The 22,035-nt window shown below is 38.4% G+C and overlaps 1 protein-coding gene across 1 annotated transcript in view; it reads left to right on the plus strand.

Annotated features, from left to right (window-relative positions):
• The window catches only part of LOC127436519 (palmitoyltransferase ZDHHC17-like), a 40,185-nt gene that overhangs the window by 6,275 nt on the left and 11,875 nt on the right, over positions 1-22,035 (plus strand). Inside the window, exons 2-10 of the mRNA XM_051690773.1 lie at positions 10,595-10,698; positions 12,910-13,032; positions 14,514-14,591; positions 14,747-14,891; positions 15,254-15,318; positions 15,417-15,579; positions 15,665-15,790; positions 18,749-18,891; positions 18,994-19,094. Of these exons, the coding sequence (XP_051546733.1) occupies positions 10,595-10,698; positions 12,910-13,032; positions 14,514-14,591; positions 14,747-14,891; positions 15,254-15,318; positions 15,417-15,579; positions 15,665-15,790; positions 18,749-18,891; positions 18,994-19,094 (1,048 nt within the window). The remainder of the gene's footprint in view (positions 1-10,594; positions 10,699-12,909; positions 13,033-14,513; positions 14,592-14,746; positions 14,892-15,253; positions 15,319-15,416; positions 15,580-15,664; positions 15,791-18,748; positions 18,892-18,993; positions 19,095-22,035) is intronic.

The raw sequence follows: 22,035 nt of genomic DNA on the forward strand, positions 1-22,035 counted from the left end.
GTCTGCTGTAGTGACCAGAGATTTAAACAGCTTTTTGAGCCGACCATGGCATCCTGAGAGCCATCATTATGCTGACCTCTTGGAGAAAAGGTCATTTTTTGCATGCAAACATTTGTTTTGCATGGAAAAGCAGTGGTTTTGTGTGGCATTGTATTTTTGTTTTCTTTTTCTGTGTGATAGACTGTGATTTCCTTGAACAGTAAATTCTGTTGTATTTCTCTTTTGGGGATTTTAAATTTGACAACTGAGCAAACAACCTTAACTGCCTAGGAGGGCTGGGTATTGATACAGATTTCCCGATTCGATTATGATTCACAAGCTCTTGATTCTATTCCGATTTAGATTTGATCTCTATTAATTTGGATATAATTCAGTTATAATGTCCCTTTTGCTTATATATAAAAGGAATTATTTTCCAGCTAATGCTGTTAATTATACAAGGGACCTACTAGGTACAATGCGAAAATATACATTTTATATAACTTTTTTTTTTTAATATTATTTATTTTGTTGTTTTTGATCAACAGCTGACTGTAGAGAACAGAAAGGGGATTAAAAGAGGCATTATTCAATGACAACTTGTTAGCGTGGATTGGGTTGTGTGGTCGCCAGTTGCCAAATATATCAGTTGCCGATTTAATAATCAATATCGAGATTGTTCAAATGAAGATCACTATGCATCGGATAATCATTACTTTTACCCATCCCTAGTCAGAGGCTAATCACAAAGGCATTTAATAAGCCGTCTATTTGCATGTTGCATGTCACATGAAGCAATCCAAAACTGCCAATTTCCCTAGTACAGCTCCCAAAATGTATCTCAGAAGGCAGAATCATGGCAAAAAGTGTGCATCCTGCTTTTCTTGAATAAATGTCAGTTGTGTCGTTGTTGATGGCCAATCCGGACATGCAATAATGGATGTTGATTTGAGTTACTTACATAATTAATGACACAATTAGGGCTGCAACTAACTATTTTGATAAACGATTAATCTTCGATTATTTCTACAATTAATCAATTAATCGGATAAAGAATTAAATTTTATTTCCTGTATTTTATTAAAATATAATTTTTCGGGGCCTGGGTAGCTCAGCGGGTATTGACGCTGACTACCACCCCTGGAGTCGCGAGTTCGAATCCAGGGCGTGCTGAGTGACTCCTAAGCAACCAAATTGGCCCGGTTGCTAGGGAGGGTAGAGTCACATGGGTTAACATCCTCGCGGTCGTGAATAGTGGTTCTTGCTCTCAATGGGGCGTGTGGTAAGTTGTGCGTGGATCGCAGAGAGTAGCGTGAGCCTCCACATGCTGCGAGTCTCCGCGGTGTCATGCACAACGAGTCACGTGATAAGATGCGCGGATTGACGGTGTCAGAAGCGGAGGCAACTGAGACTTGTCCTCCGCCACCCAGATTGAGGTGAGTAACCGCGCCACCACGAGGACCAACTAAGTACGTGGGAATTGGGCATTCCAAATTGGGTAAAAAGGGGATAAAATAAATAATAATAAAATATATAATTTTTCAAAAAGCTGATATGATAAAGGCCGTGAGGATTTGGTTTGATTTACATTACTGAATTCACGATTCTATACTCTCACAAAACTTTGAACAAAGCCTGAATCATGAAAAGTTAAGTTTGAATTTATTATTATTATTACTTTCAGGACATATGTGAAACAGTTCCTTGACTTGTAAATCTTAACAAAAAGTGCTCGCCAGTAAAATGATCCATCGGGTATGGAGTGGGACAAAAAAATCAGCTTAGCAGAGGGCAATAGTGACATGAAAATAGAAATATTATTTATTCTGCCCAGCTGAAAAATGCGTAATTACGTTAGATACATATGCTTGTACACTGTCACTGATAACATTTTAAGTATTTTAATATTATAGTTTTTACAATAGTATTTTCACTGATTACATGTTTCTAATCTATTCCTTTAAAAAAATTCTACATGCTGATCCAGTAAAATAATGTTTGCCATAGTATAAATTTACTAGTGAAATCAGACATTACATGTGGCAATACACAGCTTTATTAATAAGAGAGAGTTTTTTTTTTTTTGTGAGTTTAAGATGGATTGAAGTGAACAGAAAGGTGAGAGAGGGCTGTCTTCGCCCCTTTATACACTGCAACAAAATACGTTTTTGATTTGTTTTTGTTTTGGCCTCTAATATAAATATCTAAATCTCATTTAAAACAATGTACATTTACTTTAGCAGCTATACGGCAGTAAAAATACAAATATTTTAAAATATCTAAAAATCCTTTAAAAAAAGATGCATTCACCTGAGCAGCAGCATATACGATATTTAGACTTGCTTTTAGAGAATAGATCATGAATATAAGTATATTTAGTCTTTACTGCACTCGCAGAAGTATAACCAAGTGAAAAAATACACTTATATTTAAGAAAATATCTTATATGTTGCTTCACAAGTAAATGTATCTTGTTTTAAGGATTTTTAGACTATTTTAAATGGAAAACAAGACAAAAACACTTAATGATAACAGGATTTTTTGCAGTGAATTTTTTACTGAAATAAACTTAAGTATTTTTTCCCTTTAATTCAGTTAATGTCATTTAGAGGTATTTTTAAAAGATGATTTTGTCCTCTTTATTGTTAGCAAGCATGTTTAATACAACCTTGTAACTTGGGGCACAAGCTGAATAATCGGTTTAGAGCTAATGATTAATTGTCGCAATAATCGCCTAATAATCGTTAGATTAATCGATTATAAAAATAATCGTTAGTTGCAACCCTAATTAAAATCGTAGTATGATATTGTACAGTTTAATCAAAATGATTGCGCTCCCTTTCTCCATTGTGATCGGTTTGATAGACGCAGATGCATGCACTCGCTTGATAATTAGAGTTTAACAGAGACTCGCTTGTGGTAAGAACACACTTTTGCAAAATACGCAGCTGGTTTTGAATTCATAACATGTTCACATTATAAAGCAGAGAAAATAGCAGTAAAATGTAAGTGATGCGCTTACATTTTACTAATATAAATAAGTTTTATTTAAAATATAAAGTCATACACACCCCAGATGTGTATGACTTTCTTTCTTTTGTTGGACACAAATGAAGATTTTTAGGAGAATATTTCAGCTCTGTAGGTCCATACATTGCAAGTGAATGGTGACCAGAACTTTGAAGCACCAAAAAGCACAAAGGCAGCATAAAAGACTCTGGTGGTTTAATCAATATCTTCAGAAGAGATGATAGGTGTTGGTGAGAAACAGACCAATATTTAAGTCCTTTTTTACTATAAATCTCCACCTTTGACCATCCCAAACCAGTAGGTGGCTGAATGTGAAAGTGAAAGTGACTTCCACACCACAATGTGAAAGTGAAATTGTAGATTTTCAGTCAAAAATGACTTAAACATTGATCTGTTTCTCACCCACACCTATCATATCTCTTCAGAAGAAAGTGATTTAACCACTGAAGTCTTATAGATTACTTTTATGCTGCCTTTATGTCCTTTTTGGACCTTCTGAGTTCTGGTCACCATTCACTTGCATTGTATGGACCTACAGAGCTGAGATATTCTTCTAAAAATCTTAATTCTTGTTCTGCAGAAGAAAGAAAGTCACACACATCTGGGATGGCATGAGGGTGAGTAAATGATGAGAGAATTTTCATGTTTGGGTGAACAATCCCTTTAATGTCTTCCTGTATGAATAGAAAGTCAGGCATCTCAGTGTCTGTCACTGATGATGTAACAGGTCTTTTCCTCACAGGCAGTGGAACATTAGATAAGTATTGAATTAGCCCGGCTCAATCAGCGCTGCTTTGAGATCAGATGCTCTAGTACAGCCAGATTTGATGCCCTTTTGTGTTTCCTGCTGTAGAAGTGGAGGGAAACTATTGAATAAAAACCAAGCACCTTTATAAAGCCCTGCCAGAGACGTCTACTTCTATAAGGAAGCTTCATTCTGCACTGTGATACCAAGGTAGTGTGTCAGGCATAAAGTTGTTTATGTTATATATCTGACATAACACATCTGAGCATGTTTTGTGATTCATCACCATGAATTAGGCCTAAGAGAGATCTGCAGTGTGTGTTTAGCTCTGGAATGCTGATGTGATCTGTTCCTCTGAGCACTGACATGGTTTGTATAATAACCTGCATTAACACTTGTGCGATGCATACATGCATTCTATATGTGGGTTAAGTGGACATCTGCTACTAGAGAGCTGAAAATGGAATACTAGCTTACTGCATACTACGCTGGTTGAACTCTGCAAGTGGTGTCTTAATATTGCTGTTTTGCATTGTAATGAAATTTTGTGTAAAATGTTTTAACTTTGGACAGTCTGATCAAGTAATGGGTTGAGAAACAGTTAAAAATTGCTGCTGATTCACTTCAGTTTGTTCCTTACTTGAGCGTATTGCATTGTGGGATACGATAGATTTATGGTGTGTTATGGATGTGACATTTGCAGTGAAAATGTGAATTCTTTTTTTTTGGGGGGGGATTTTTCCCCTTTTTCTCCCAATATGGAATGCCCAATTCCCAATGCACTCTAAGTCCTTGTGGTTGCATAGTGATTCGCTTCAGTCCGGGTGGCGGAGGACGAATCCCAGTTGCCTCTGCATCTGAGACAGTCAACCCGCGCATCTTATCACATGGCTTGTTGAGCGCGTTGCCACGGAGACATAGCATGCGTGGAGGCTTCATGCCATCCACCGCCGCAACCATGCTCAATTCACCATGCGCCCCACCGAGAACAAACCACATTATAGCAACCACGAGGAAGTTACCCCATGTGACTCTACCCTCCCTAGCAACCGGGCCAATTTGGTTGCTTAGGAGACCTGGCTGGAGTCACTCAGCACGCCCTGGGATTCGAACTAGCGAACTCCAGGGGTGGTAGCCAGCATATTTTTACCACTGAGCTACCCAGGCCCCCTGAAAATGTGAAATTTTACTTCATATATGAAGTACTCATGACCTGTTTATCAAACAATTTTGGGATTTTCTCCCAATTTGGAATGCCCAATTCCCAATGTGCTCTTAAGTCCTCGTAGTGGCAAATCTGGGCTGCCTCCGCGTCCGAGACCGTCAACCCGCGCATCTTATCATGTGGCTTTTTGAGCGTGTTACCGCAGAGATATAGCTCATGTGGAGGCTTCACGCCATCCACCGCGGCATCCACACACAACTCACCACACGCCCCACCGAGAACGAACCACATTATAGCGACCACGAGGAGGTTACCCCATGTGACTCTACCCTCCCTAGCAACCAAGCCAATTTGGTTGCTTAGGAGACCTGGCTGGAGTCAGTCAGCACGCCCTGGGATTCGAACTAGCGAACTCCATGGGTGGTAGCCAGCATCTTTACCACTGAGCTACCCAAGCCCCTATCAAACAATTTATATGTATAATCATAGACCCCTGCAGATAGAATCCAGACATCAGAAAAGTTTCAGTCTAGACAAGTATTTTTCCAGTTTAGATCGAGAAATGAGCTTGCGTTATGGATGTGATTAAAAATTTAAGTTTTTGAAGTTTTTAGGGTGCACTTTGTAAATCTCTGTGAATTGAAATGCACAATCCAGAAATAATACTAGCCACAGAATGTAGAAGGGTTGGCACTCCTAAGAACATGTAATTATATATAATAATTTTTTATTCATTGTTGTTTTCACATAAATGGGGAAAAACTGGCGTTACAGACATGACATCTCTTCATTAAGGACGTGACGGTTGTGAAAGCGGCGCTTACATCATGAGGATAAACTATCCAAACACTTTGAAGCCTGAAGACTTTGACCTCTGAGACATATTATATTATGTTATAATACCCATCAAGGCTGTGTGATGAATTGAAATAAGATTGAAATCACCATTTTACCATGGTATGGTTGACATTTTCGTGGAATTGCCCAGCTGCAGATTTTTGCAAATGTAGTAGGTCATGCTGGTATTTCATGCATGCAGAAATTTTGCATGTCATCTTTCAAAACTAGCTTGCATGCCATTTCAAACAGATCCCATGTTTGTGTAAGGTTTATAAGACTGAGTTGGTCCAAATATACATTTAAAGTTACAGTAAATTAAGGTTTTTGGATAAATCTTTACATATTTTGTTTTATTATTAATTTGCTTGTACAGTGCCTGCTTTATTATGCGATGTGTTATGTAGGCCTATCATATTCTGTGTACACTCTTGTGCGGGGGCATTATGTTTTCACTGGGAGACACCAGCTCAATGCATTTGAACATAATTTGGGTTGTTGATAAATAAGGGTGTCCAAGATGATAAAAATGAGAAGTCTTCTAAAAGTCTAGTTTAAAACACATGTATGAAGTTGGTAGAAGTGTAATATTTGTGTTCATGATGGCTTCATATATTTTTGAAAAATATTTATAGCATTTTCTAAAATAAAAAATAAGGATTTTAAAAGTGTCGTGGTGTAACCATTGAGGAAAAGGTATTCAAATACTTCCTTAATCGTTACTTTTATCATGATTAAAAAAAGCATTTTAATATTTTTTAAGATAATCAATGAATTGGGGCCTGGGTTGCTCAGTGGTAAAATACGCTGGCTACCACTTCTGGAGTTTGCTAGTTCGAATCCCAGGGCGTGCTGAGTGACTCCAGTCAGGTCTCCTAAGCAACCAAATTGGCCCGGTTGCTAGGGAGGATAGAGTCACATGGGGTAACCTCCTCGTGGTCGCTATAATGTGGTTTGTTCTCGGTGGGGCACATGGTGAATTGAGCGTGGTTGCCGTGGTGGATGGCGTGAAGCCTCCACACGCGCTATGTCTCCGTGGCAACGCGCTCAACAAGCCACGTGATAAGATGCGCAGGTTGACTGTCTCAGACACGGAGGCAACTGGGATTCGTCCTCCGCCACCCGGACTGAGGCGAATCACTATGCGACCACGAGGACTTACAGCGCATTGGGAATTGGGCATTCCAAATTGGGAGAAAAAGGGGGAAAATCCCCCCCCCCCCAAAAAAAAAGAAATATCATGAATTTGAATCACTGTAATGTTTTCTTAGGGTTACTCAATTTGACGTGAACAAAAAAATGTCACTTTACTTCACACACACAGTCATGAGGGTTTAAAGGGGTACTCTGTGTTTTATTTTATTATTATTATTATCAGGCTCTCTGAATGTTGGTTACACCACCTGATTTTCATTTGGTACACAAAGGTTTTTCAATGATGGATATTCCACTATTCATTATATGAAAAAAAAATTCATATCAAAAATCCTTTTTTTTTTTTAAAAGAAATAATAATAAAAGATTATTCCAAACTACTTAACACACACACACACACACACACACACACACAAAAAAACAATCGAGAATTTCAGCTTTAATAAAACTTTACATCCCCCCCCCAAAACAAATAAAAATACTGTCTCCAGATGGTTACACCACTTAGATATTTTTTTACTTAAAGCCCCAGAAATGAATGTTTTGTGTCATTTACATTTTTAATGTGTAAGTTAATAGTTTTGTTAATAGACCCACTTACCATTGGACAGACCTTTGCTTTTGTGACAGCACAGCCCTTTAAAATGAATCACATATTTATGTATGCTCTCCATCTCCATGTAGATATTCACTTTCAGAGTGTTTGCTTCAGAATTGTCTAATTGTGCGTGACTAAAACACTAAAGACTAAAGCGTGACTGTGCTTATAAAGTAGCTCTCGGCGCTAGTACTGACCCTTGTTATCCATATTCAGCCTTTAACTGTTCTCTAATGAACACAAGACTCTTGACAAATTATATGAAATAGTCTCTTGATTATTAATGCATTCTGTGTTTGCATGAGTTATGATCTTTATCTGTGGATCTCCAGGGCCAGTGGATGTGTTCTGTTTTACGCTTTTACTAGAAGGTACCCATCTCCTCTTTATTGTAATCTACAGTATGTGTTGCTGGAGGAGCCAAAGGATTGTAATGCCTGTAGTTTAATTAATACTATTCGCAAGGCCAAGATTTGGTCATTTTCGCATTGGACCTTTGTCACTAATTTGGTTGATTACAAGTGTGACTTTTGCATATTCTTCCCATGTTTTCATTGGGTTATTTGATGGTTAAAACATGGCAAAAAAAATGTGTTTAAAGAACAAATATTCTGCTTTCAATACAAGTTAAGCTCAATGAACAGCATTTGTGACATGGGACTTTTACCTGTAAACAAGCCCAAAGTACACCAGGGTCTCTTATTTTGAAATGACAGAGACTTGGCTCTGTTACAATGCTATATATGGAAGTATTTAACAAATTCAACTTTTTAAAGCCAATATATTCAGCAGATGAAGAGCTTTGTATATAATATTCAAGGAGAGGGGGATATGAGGGATATGTAGAACTTTGTAAATGACAGGCGTAGTTGTGCATGCACAGATTACACAACAGCCTGGTTATTGGACAAATAAAGAAAAGAAAAAGTAATTGCAGTGAAAAGGGTTAGTTGTACAGGGTACAGCTGGAGGTTCAGGTCTCAATGGGTCAGGCCTTTTGGGGGGAGTCAACTGGACATGAGCATCCCTTGAGTATTGAGCCTTTAATATAATAGACACACACCCCCTATAATCAATAGAGAAGAAGCTTTTGGACATATGGTGGTCTCTCCCATTCCCTCCACCCCCACCCTCTCTCCCCCTGACCTGAGTAACAACATCAATAGCACATGCGGAAACATTTTTGTCTTTAAAGGGACTATCTATCTGAAGTAGAGGTAGGCCAGTGTATCAGTTTTACCAATTAATCATGCCGATAGTTGCTTTTTGAAACTATCAATATCTATATTTTACAGTTTAGATTACACAGTTAGAACAGCTTGGTTCTGTAATATAATAGTGGCCTCTAGAGGTGAAATAGGTATTTCCTGTATCTAAATCTTTCATGTGGAAGTATATTAATGAGAAATGTCTTTTTATACAAAAAAAGCATGCTGAATTGCACTAATTGAAAAATAAACATTGCATTAACATTGGTTGCATTTTTTTGGGCTGCAGTTTAACATGAGTGTATGTTTAATCTGTGAATATTTCAATTGAAAACATTTTGCATCATTAAAAATTCAATAATAAATAATCACTTTCCAAAATATTCATTTTTTATTATTACTTATTATTTTATAGTTTCTTTATCATTAGAAAGGATGTGTTCGGTGCATTATAATTCCCTTCACAAATTCGCCTCTAAAATTTTAGTGGTTCAAATTCGATTACAAATTCAACCTTGCACATCCTGGCATTAAAATTTTAGAGGCGAATTTGTAAGTGAATAATAATGGGCCGAATGTAACCTGTCAAATACATTTATGTTTTATATATTATTATTGCATTTTTCATGATGAAATTTTGTTTGAAATGATTTCAGTTGAAATATTCAGTTTAAATATACAACAATTATAATTGCAGCCCCCCAAAAATGCAGTCACTGTTAATGCAATGTGTTTATTTCTCAATTAATGCAAATCGGCAAGCTTTTTTTGTCATTTAATATATTTCCATACTTTCATCGTATAGAAACGTGCCCCATCAGTGCATGCATGCATGCTTATATATATATATATATATATAGATATACACACACACACACACACACACACACACACACACACACACACACACACACAGAGCTCTGGAAATAATTAACTAGTTATACATATCTGTTTGAGTAAAACAAAATATTCTATAAATAAAAATATTGTCATTTAGAGCATTTATTTGCAGAAAATACTAATGTTTTAACTTAGGAAGAGTTCAGAAATCAATATTTGTTGGAATAATCCTGATTTTCAATCACAGCTTTCATGTGTCTTGGCATGCTCTATACCAGTCTTTCACATTACTGATGGGTGACTTTATGCCACTCCTGGCGCAAAAATTCAAGCAGCTCGGCTTTATTTGATGGCTTGTGGCCGTTCGTCTTCCTCTTGATCACATTCCAAAAATTCAGCATTTTTTCAGGTTATTATTGGGATTTGTGTTGACTAATAAGCTTGGGGGATTTTATTTATTTTGGACTCTTGTAGCCTGCCTGTACCTGTCACAGTATGTAAAGACTAAAAACATTGTTTAAAAACTATTGGCAGATTTCTCGGTTATCTGCCTTTTCCACCACCTTAGTTATCGGTTTCGACAAAATCCGCTGTTGGTTGACCTCTAATCTTTAGCTTTTTTACCCTATAAGACCACTTGTAATTTTGGCTAGTGTTTCTTGCACCAAAACAGTTTGCTACTGTACCTTTAAGACATCTGTGTAAATGACCTCTGTTATGATCGGATTATCTCTGTGTGCCAGTTTTCCTCTGATTTTCAGTTGTAATGTGGGAAACTTTAAGTTGTAAAAATGTTTTTTTCTACATAGTACATAAAAGAGCTAGAAAAATCCTGTTTTCCATAATATGACCCTTTTAAATGCTTCTTTCAGTATCTCTTAAGTCTTGAACAGTGTGTTTGAGTGAGATATCAGGGTTCTTTGTCACCATGGTGACTGACCGTATATGTCACACGTCTTCTGTGTCTGACAACATCAGTCCTTTCATCCCTCTTCTTCTATGGTGATGAACTGACTGTCTGTCTCTCTGTCCTGCAGGAAATTAAACCCCAGAGTCACTATAACCATGGCTACAGCGAGAGCGTTAGCCGCAAGAGCCATGTGGACGATTACAGCACCTGGGACATCGTCAAAGCCACCCAGTGAGTGTACTTACATTTATTAATCATGATGATGTAATCAAAACCACGTCAAACTAATAGCCCATGTCTGTCCATGCGCTGTATTGTGTATCTGTGAGTGAAAGTGACTTTCTGGAGCTTTTAGTCAACATTACATTTGACTATTTGTCTTTTTTGCATATGTTGGCAAAATGGATTAAAGCTGTTGAGTAAACAAACTCTAGCAACTGAGCCTGGTCAGTTCTCTGAATGTGCAGCGTGGTAGTAAGCAAAACTGTGTTTTATGATGAATTCTGGTGACATAAAATGACTCTGTCACCCCTATCCACCATCCATTGTCATATAAATAAAGGATAATGTTCAGTCAGCAGACTTCTTCAGGTTGAGACAAGACCCCTCCACTTTCCTGGGAAGATTTATTTTGCAATAATGTACATTATGGTACATATTACATGGCTACTTACCAAATAATAGGGATGAGACAAAATGGTTATCTCACGATTCGGTTCAAGATACAATTAAATGACAAAGTATGACTGAAAATTGTTTATTTTCTGAAAAATGTTTGAGCGAAATGCACATTATAATTTCTCATCAAGATACTGTTATTTAATACACAGTATAAATAATCAACGTTTAAATAATAGAGGTTCTCATATGCCTTTCTCTATAAGAAAAGGTCACAAACAAATAAGCCTTCAAAAATAGTGGGCTACATTCAGGCTTATCAGATGCAGAACAAGCAATAGAACTGAACAGAACATGTCCTGAAAAAGTATGTGAACGTGTATATTTTATAATAATTTGTATGTCATCATTATTATAATCACATTTTAAAACAATACAATTCTACATTCTATCATTTAATTTTAAATAATGACATTGGATATATAATAATGATGATGATATGAGCTGTCAGTGTTGGAAATAATGTGTACAATTTACAAGTAACAACATTGAGTTTACATTCATTTGTGTAACAAGTACTGAAATGGTACTGTCACTTTAAGAGTTCAACGTGCATCTCGGTTTGTTCATTGCATCTGTGAAAATTAATATTCCTTTTTACTTTTTTATCTGACTGTAAAGAGCAGAAGGGATATTTAAAGACACATTATCCAATGAAGGTTGAATGTGGAATCTCATCTTTAATGGACACACATTACATGGAAAAAAATGGTCTGTTTTAATTTCAAGCACTTTCAACAAAACAAGGCGATTTTTTTTTTTTTTTTTTTTAATTTTTTTTTATTTTATTTTTTTATAGGTATTCCAGTAGTTCGATTTCTAAAAGCTAAATTCAAGCACTTCAAGGACCTTGTGCGAACCCTGTAAACAGAGTAGAAAAAAGCGCAGTAGGGGTAAAATCAAGCGATTATAAAAATTATGATATTTTATGGGTCATTACATGTATGATCACATGGACAGAAAACAATGTTGCAATTCGGAATATCGAGTTTTGCCTCGATATGGTTCAACATTTTGGGGGTTTGCGATTTTGAAATTTGGTATATCATCCCATCCCTACCAAATAAATTTATTGAAATATTGATTTGAGTTGAAATTATTGTACTACGTGAGTATACACCGATCAGCCACAACATTAAAACCACCTGCCAAATATTGTGTAGGTCCCCCTCGTGCCGCCAAAACAGCGGCAATCATTCTGAGATGATTCTCTTCTCACCACGATTGTACAGAGTGGTTATCCGAGTTACCGTAGACTTTATCAGTTCAAACCAGTCTGGACATTCTCTGTTGACCTCTCTCATCAACAAGACATTTCCGTCCACAAAACTGATGCTCACTGGATGAACTGACAAAGTCTACGGTAACTCAGATAACTGCTCTGTACAATCGTGGTGAGAAGAATAGCATCTCAGAATGATTGCCGCTGTTTTGGCGGCACGAGGGGGACCTAGACTATATTAGGCAGGTGGTTTTAATGTTGTGGCTGATCGGTGTAAAGAGAGTGTGGAGTGATCTTAGAGACATGAAACTAGCACTGCTACTATGCAGTATGTAGGAAATCGGTTGCCATGGACAATGGTCAATTATACAGTATTTAATTGCAGAATGCCACAATCAACCTATCAGCGTGTGTTTAGTATGTCTCATGGCATTTTTCCATTTGCAAATGGGACTTTATCTCTCTCTTATTGTGACCTAGGTGTTTACCCTAGAGTACTAGGTTTTTGAAGTGTCATTTGAACTGTGTGTGTGTTTGTGCAGGTACGGGATATTCGAGCGGTGTCGTGAGCTGGTGGAGGCCGGGTATGACGTGCGTCAACCGGATAAAGAAAACGTCACACTTCTACACTGGGCGGCAATTAACAACCGTGTAGACCTGGTCAAGTATGTCTGTCTCTCTTTCTGGTGTTCTTTCACCTTTCACACATTTCCCCTCTCTATTGGATCTGACAGTTTTCCCAGTTAGATTTGTTTTTCTGTGGTTACAATTAAGAGACACAGAGGAAAAGAGAGGGGAATTACGATCTTAGAGTGCAAAAAAAGGACCACAACCGGAATTGTTGTGTGTGTGTGTGTGTGTGTCCGTCCATCCGTCCGTCCACACATATCCAAATCTTAATAAGTTGGGAGAGGTGATGTGCAACACACACTCTGTAGTTGTGCATTTTACGTTCTCTTTTGCAACTGACGATTAACTGTAAGCAGTGTTAATTTTCAGTTTTATTAGTCATAGTTTTTGTCTTTTGATGGAAATGTCCTATTAATTTAGCAAATACTTTATCATGTCATATTTGTTCATTTTAATCAACTTTAATCCAACTAAAATGGCATATAATTCAAGTCGACAAAAGAAAAAAATTGATCGACGATAATGTGCAAAATGACAAACATTCATCAAATTATAATAGCCCAAACTTTAACCAAATATTTCGAAAAATGTATGAACTACTAAAAATTATTTAAAAATGTTTCAAACATATCAAAGATTCGTATGTTTTATATGTAAGATAAACAACTTACAAGCCTACAACTTCTTAGTGATACTCTTTTAGTAGAATCAGTGGCCGGCGCATGTGCCGATGATGCGCACAGATGATGACCATGTCTGCGAGTTGACAAAATCTGTCCGGCATGTGGTCAGGCGGACTGGATTATGACGAAATTTACGTCACACATACTGTGCGTGGAGCGATCAGTAACGCGGATGCGCCAAGTATACTTTGACCTTAAGGCACATTTTGCAGGCTTTGTTGGCCGTGGTTCTCTGATTGGTGAAGCTTTCTCTGCTGGACCATGGGTAATGTAGTTGTTTACCAGGAATTCTGCTATCAAACATGGTTTTTAAACAATGAAGTTGAAATAACGCAGCTGGATGGCTTCAACAGAAGCACATACCATCGATGAACAACCTCGTAGCTCACGGTATGTCTGTCTTTAAAGCAGTGGTTCACACCCCCCTTTGAAATAAGAAAAGACAGGGGGCGCTTAGCCGCTCAGAAAACCGAATCCTCCATTCATTTGCATTTAACGATCAGAACGTTAAATATCTTTCTAATGATAAATACGAAATAAGCCTCAGCAGTCTCTATAAAAGTATTTTTTAAATCCTCATCCAGTAATATATCATGACTGTGATTGGCCCATCCTGGCCAGTGCTGAAAAAAGTAACAAGTATCACGTGACAGTGCCATCTACGAGCTGTTTCTGTAGTGGTTAGCGCCTCTGGACAATAGTTTACACTTGATTAATGACACTGACAAATATTAATAACCACTGAAATAAAACCTGAACTTTCCGCCATCGTTTACTCACCCTCGTCATTCAAAAGCAGTATGACGTTTTTCATATGCTATCCATGTTTACAGGTACTACACATCTAAAGGTGCTATAGTGGACCAGCTGGGAGGAGATCTCAATTCAACACCACTCCACTGGGCTACAAGGTGACACATGTGATAGATTGTGTGCTAGTTTTTGTGTGAGTGTGTGTGTGAGATTCTTTAATGCTGCATTCAATAGGAGGTGTGTGTGTGGTGACTTTCTCCTCTGAGATCAGTCTGCTTCTCTCTCTCTCTCTCTCTCTCTCACACTCTCTCAGACAGGGCCACCTCTCCATGGTGGTGCAGTTAATGAAGTACGGCGCAGATCCATCTCTGATTGACGGCGAAGGCTGCAGTTGCGTTCACCTGGCCGCTCAGTTTGGACACACCTCCATAGTGGCTTATCTCATTGCTAAGGGACAGGTACAACAACATCTGTGACAATCAGAGCATATTTACAATTGTGACACAGTAGAAACTAAGCAGCTAACAAAATAAAACCATATGCGGCTGAATTAGACAAACACTCAATTTGTCACAGCATGTCTGGTTAGGACACATTGCATGACATTTCTAAATGTATTTCGGCACTGATGAAGTTTGTTTCCCACACTGTTCTTGATGTGTATTGTAAGTTTTCAAACTGCAGGGGGCGTATGTGACATTTCTATCCACAGACTCTTGACACCTACAATGGCACAGTTCCACAAACTATAGAAAAGACACATTACATGTAGTATTTGATCTCAGTCTGTTCTTGATTTGAAATCTTTCTCCTCCTCCAGGATGTTGATATGATGGATCAGAACGGCATGACCCCTTTGATGTGGGCAGCTTATCGGACACACAGGTGTGTGCGTGTGTGTGTGTGTGCGTGCACGTTGTCAGTGAATGTATTCTTTCACTGTTGTGAAATGTAAAATTAATATGTCTTGTGTCACACTGCAGTGTTGACCCGACACGGCTGCTGCTGACGTTTAATGTGTCTGTGAATCTGGGTGATAAATATCATAAGAACACGGCTCTGCACTGGGCAGTACTGGCAGGAAACACCACAGTCATCAGTCTTCTGCTGGATGCCAACGCTAATGTAGACGCACAGAACATCAAGGTAAAGTCAGGCGATTGCTGTGAGGAGGGACACTTTGATGTGACGTGTACAGTAGATGTTTAATTAAACATGTCAATTGTGTCAGGGGGAGACGCCGCTGGATTTGGCCAAACAGAGGAAGAATGTGTGGATGATCAACCATTTACAGGAGGCCAGACAGGCCAAAGGTTACGACAGCCCGTCGTACCTGAAGCGACTCAAAATGGACAAGGTAAGCAGCTGAAAAAGTGTCCTGAAAGCTGGATCAAAACTATACATGACGTGAAATCAAAATATACTTTTTTTTTTTTCTTCCTCCCCAATTTGGAATTCCCAATGCGCTTTAAGTCCTCGTGGTGGCGTAGTGACTCACCTCAATCCGGGTGGCGGAGGACGAATCTCAGTTGCCTCCGGGTCTGGGACCGTCAGTCCGTGCATCTTATCATGTGGCTTGTTGAGCGCGTTACCGCGGAGACGTAGCGCGCGTGGAGGCTTCACACTGTTCTCCGCGGCATCCACGCGCTACTCACTACGCTCCCTACAGAGAGCGAGAACCACATTATAGTGACCACGAGGAGGTTACCCCATGTGACTCTACCCTCCCTAGCAACCGGGCCAATTTGGCTGCTTAGCAGACCTGGCTGGAGTCACTCTGGATTCGAACTCGTGACTCCAGGGGTGGTGACTATTTGCTTTCTTAATAAATGTTCTATTATTTCAACGATCACAGAGGAAAAAAATCTAATTAACTATTAAATAAAATTGGAATAAAATAGTATATGGAGAGACAATTAATAAAATTAAAGTCATGATATGTCCTAGTATGATTATTAAACAGCAGAAGACAGGGATTTATGTTAAAGTGCACAGTAGGGATGCACCAATGCCACTTTTTGTCTCCAGATCCGATACCAGTGTTGTTTTTTCCTTAACCAGTTCATAATATCTGTACCTCATTGTGTAAAACCAATTGGGGGTACTCTTGTTACAATATTGTTGTAATTTGAAAACAAATAAAAATAATAATATTGTTGTTATTGTAATTATGATTAACTTTTAGAATTTTACAATACAATAGGAATATATTTCAGTCATGCACCTTTAACTTTAAAATTCTCTAGCTTTTATTTTGATGGTCAGAACACTCCGGGAAGTCCTGTAAGTGTCTGTGTGTGGGCTAGTTCACAGTAGTTTAATTAGCTTCTTATTCAAAATCTGGTGAATTGCTTCTCTGGTGCTATCCTCAGTGCATGTTATAAGCGAACTGAACTATTGAGCATCAACATCTGAGATGTAGTTTATGGCGAGGGCTCACGTATTGCATATCTTCACACCGTTTTCCGTGACACGTGAAATTGCAGCAGTTACGACAGAAATATATTACAATTGTATAGTAAAATGGAATATGCAATGTAATAATAACTGTTCTTATATTTAAGCAATATCTCACAAAAAAGAGTGCTGTTATGTAGAGGTTGATCGAGATTGGATTTTGCCAATACCGATATCGAAGGTGGTGGAAAGGGCTGATAACCGATTAATCAACCAAGGTTTTTTAAAATCGATTAATAGGATGTTAAAAAACGTTCTTAGTCTTTCCTTACTGTGATGGGCACGAACAGGTTGCAAGAGTCCAAAATGAATAAAATCCCTGATGCAGTTTATTGTTCAGCCTAAATTCCAATAATAACCAGAAAAAGATTTGAAGCATAACACGGGACTATGAACAAATCCGAAATACACTGTTATTTTGGGACTTTTTTGTTTGTATATATTTAATCCGATGAGGCTTTTTATTATTAATCACAAGATATGAAATTGGAGACGTGATGTATGTGCTGACAGGGCACGTTTCCATAGACACATTTTCTTTTTATGCCCTCTCTTTAACTTAGAACACTTTATTTATATTATCAAAATAACCAAATTTGCATTGAAGTAATGATAAAAATATGTCAGTCAGTGATTGTTTTATTTCACCTTTAAAGGCCGCTGTTATACTGCAGAACTAATTGGTCTAACTGTAGAATCCTCTGGAGAAGGAACATAGAGGAATAAAAAAATAATTTAAAAAAATGGGCATAGATTTTTTAATTTATTTTTTATCCCCTTTTCTCCCAATTTGGAATGCCCAGTTTCCACTACTTAGTTGGTCCTCGTGGTGGCGCGGTTACTCACCTCAATCCGGGTGGCGGAGGACAAATCTCAGTTGCCTCCGCTTCTGAGACCGTCAATCTGCGTGACTCGTTGTGCATGACATCGCGGAGACTCATAGCATGTGGAGGCTCATGCTACTCTCTGCGATCCACGCACAACTTACCACACGCCCCATTGAGTGCGAGAACCACTAATTGCGACCACGAGGAGGTTACCCCATGTGACTCTACCCTCCCTAGCAACTGGGCCAATTTGGTTGCTTAGGAGACCTGGCTGGAGTCACTCAGCACGCCCTGGATTCAAACTCAAGACTCCAGGGGTGGTAGTCAGCGTCAATACTCGCTCAGCTACCCAGGCCCCATCGGCATAGATTTTTGCCAATAACCGATAGATCCAAAATGCATCTATCGGCACCGATTAATCGGTAAAACCGATATATCGTCTAACTCTACTGTTATGCTGGACATTAGTTTTCATCAGTGTTTTCATACTGTTATATTCTGTTGTACAGCACTTCATTTGACAAAAAAATAAATAAATAACTACATTGTTGTGTTTTGGATTGTGCTGTGAGGATCTGTAAAAAAGCTCTCTATTTGATAAAAATAATGCAAACATAATGCAGTGATTTTGATAAAATGTAATTAACCTCAGAAAAAGTAAAATGGAAAAAGAATTTAGAAAAAAAATAAAGCTTTAAAAATATTTGTTTTCTTCAATCTCATAAGAAAATACGATTTCTAAGGCCATAGCTTATTGTGCACGATTCATCGGTGCACATTATTGTAAACCAAAAAATGTTGCTTTGAAAATCTCTCATTAAAGTATAAAAATTTTCACCACCTCCGAAGTGACTTTCCTGTTTTTCAGTAAAACTGTTATCCAATAATATGAAAGTCTAACTTTGTACGATCCAATCAAATGCTGATTGATGAATAAGATCAAGTCCCACCTCTCATTACTTTCCGTGACTGTTCGGTTTAATTCAGAAAATGTCATATTGCTGAAGTTAAATACGTACCTGTGTGTGCAGGAGTTCCGGCAGAAGGTGATGTTGGGAACTCCATTCCTGGTGATTTGGTTGGTGGGATTCATTGCTGATCTGGACATTGACTCGTGGCTCATCAAGGGTGTTATGTATGCAGCTGTGTGGCTTGTCGTACAGTTCCTCTCAAAGTACGTCACACACACACACCATTATATCCATGTGATTGTGCTACTCTGGCTGTAAATGGGGAAAGTCATCACTAAAATGAGATCTCTTTTCTCTCTCTGTAGGTCTTTCTTCGATCACTCCATGCATAGTGCTCTTCCTCTGGGCATCTATTTGGCCACCAAGTTCTGGATGTACGTCACCTGGTTTTATTGGTTTTGGAACGATATCCTTTTCGTGTGTACCTGTGCTCTAATTTTGATGATTAATGTAATTGATTAAGTTAAGAACAGGAAAATCAGACTGCCCCTTTCATCCAAGACCAAAACAATTATCACTCTAGCCCGACCTTTCTGTAAATATCTGACTTCCTCAATTTTCAAAGGGCTGTAAATTATAAGACCCGCGAGCCATCTGTTTGAACAAATGCTGGGTGTGATGGCCGTAATGAATGGGGCTGAGGATGGAGTGATTATATGAACAGGCATGTTGGAGATGCAGCAGAAAACGTATACAGTCCAGATGTACTCAGTTTGATATTTCAGACTTATTCATTTGTTATAGATGACCTAAAGTACCTTCAATTTTAACTATTTCATTCACTGGGGCCTGGGTAGCTCGGTGAGTATTGTCGCGAGTTCGAATCCAGGACGTGCTGAGTGACTCCAGCCAGGTCTCCTAAGCAACCAAATTGGCCCGGTTGCTAGGGAGGGTAGAGTCACATGGCGTAACCTCCTCGTGATCGCGATTAGTGGTTCTCGCTCTCAATGGGGTGTGTAGTAAGTTGTGCGTGGATCGCGGACATTAGCATGAGCCTCCACATGCGGAGTCTCCGCAGTGTCATGCACACCGAGCCATGTGATAAAATGCGTGGATTGATGGTCTCAGAAGTGGAGGCAACTGAGACTTGTCCTCCGCCACCCGGATTGAGGTAACCGCGCCACCACGAGGACCTACTAAGTACGTGGGAATTGGGCATTCCAAATTGGGAGAAAAAGGAAAATAAATAAATAAATTCTTTCATTCACTGGAGTATGCTAAATGGGTATTACAACCATCTGTTGTTGAATTTCATTGTAAAAATTACAATAGCTGCAGTATATCATGATCTATACGGTTACCATGTTAGGAATGATTGTACAGATTTGGTCCGCTCAACTTTAGTCTGTCTTTGTTGGCCGATTTGCCACAAGTTGAGAGAAAGGTGTTGTAATATTACAACCCCAATTCTGAAAAAGTTGACAGTATGAAAAATGCTAATTAAAAACAAAAAGGAGTGATTTATAAATTATATTCACCCTTTGCTATATTGAAAGCACTACAGCTACACATATATATGATGTTTTACCTTGTGAATGTTTTTTTGTTTTTTTAAATGTACAGTAAGTTTAAATCAGATGATTGCAACACGCTCCAAAAAAGTTGAGACGGGCAATTTAAGACTAATAACAATTTGACGAGTTGAAATAACAAGGCATTGTGAAACAGGAGATGTTAAACAGGTGAGGCAATTGTGTCATAGTACTGTATACTGTATAAGGAGCCTCTAAAAACAGTCTAGTCCTTCAAGAGCAAGGATCGTTCAAGACTTGTCAATTTGCCAACAGATGCTTTAGCAAATAATCCAGCAGTTTGAGAACAATGTTCCCCAAAGACTAATTGGAAGGATTTTGGGCATTTCACCCTCTACAGTGCACAATATAGTTAAAAGATTCAAGGAATCTGGTAAAAGTTTGGTGCGTAAAGGGCAACACGAAAACCACTTCTGAATGCGCGTGATCTCTGATCCCTCAGACATCACTGTCTTAAAAACATCATTCATCTGTAATAGATATCATGAACATGGGTTTGGGATTACTTTAGTAAACCTTTGTTAGTCAACACCACTCGCTGCTGCATCCACAGACGCAAGTTAAGACTTTACTATGTAAAGGAGAAGCCATACATCAACACTGTCCAGAAGCGCTGCTGACTTCTCTGGGCTCAGTCTCATCTTAGATGGAAAGTGGAACAGTGGAACCATGTTTTTGGTCTGAAGAGTCCACATTTCAAAAAGTTTTTTTAAAAACACAGCCGTCGTATTCTCCGGGCCAAAAAGGAAAAGGACCATCCAAGCTGTTATTAGCGTCAGGTGCAAAAGCCAGTGTCCATATGGGTCAGGGGTGTGTCAGTGCCCATGGTATGGGTAACTCGCACATCTGTGAGAACACCATGAATGCAGACAGATATGTACAAATTTTGGAGCAACATATACTGCCATCCAGCACAGTCTTTTCCAAGGATGTCCTGGCATTTTCAGCAGAACAACTTCAAACCACATACTGCCTGGATTTTAAGTGCATGACTGTGTAAGCAGAGAGTGTGGGTGTTAGATTGGCCTGCCCACAGTCCTGACCTGTCTCCAATTGAGAATGTGTGGTGCATTATGAAGCGCATTAGATGGCAACGAAGACCCCGTACAATTGTGCAGCTAAAGACCTACATAATGGATGATTGGGGGACAATTCACTTTCTAAACTTAACAAATTTGTGTCTTCAGTGCCTAAATGCTTAACAAGTATTATTAGAAGAAATGGTGATATTTCAGTGGTAAACTGTCCCAACTTTTTTGGAGTGTGTTGCAATCATCTGATTTGAAATTACTGTAAAAAAAAAAAAAAAAAAAAAAAATTTAAATAATGAAATTTACATGGTAAAACATCATATAATGTGTAGTTGTAGAGCTTTAAATATAGCAAAGGGTGAATATAATTTACAAATCACGTCTTTTTTTTTATTAGCATTTTTCATACTGTCCCAACTTTTTTGGAATTGGGGTTGTAGATTGGTGCTTTGTACTATAAAACTCTGGGCAGATATATAATCTATAACAGGCTTTGTCTGGCTTGACGTGTATATGGCTAATATTCCATGGGAAATTTTATCAGTAGTGACTAAGACAATAAATATAGTGAAATTGACACCTTGAGACATAATATGTGGGTGAGAGTGAGAGAAACGTGTGCAAATACACAGATCTGTAGCATTATTTGCTCTGTAACAGCACATTTCGGTGTTTATGGCTCTTGTCAAACAGCGGAAAATAGGATTTCTTCCCAAAAGCTGAAGCGTTTCCTTCTATCTTAAACACACCACACCACATGTCTGGAGCTGTCTTTGGAGTGCAG

The sequence above is a fragment of the Myxocyprinus asiaticus genome, chromosome 47, assembly GCF_019703515.2.
Source record: "Myxocyprinus asiaticus isolate MX2 ecotype Aquarium Trade chromosome 47, UBuf_Myxa_2, whole genome shotgun sequence".
In the NCBI taxonomy this organism is placed as follows: Eukaryota; Metazoa; Chordata; class Actinopteri; order Cypriniformes; family Catostomidae; genus Myxocyprinus; species Myxocyprinus asiaticus.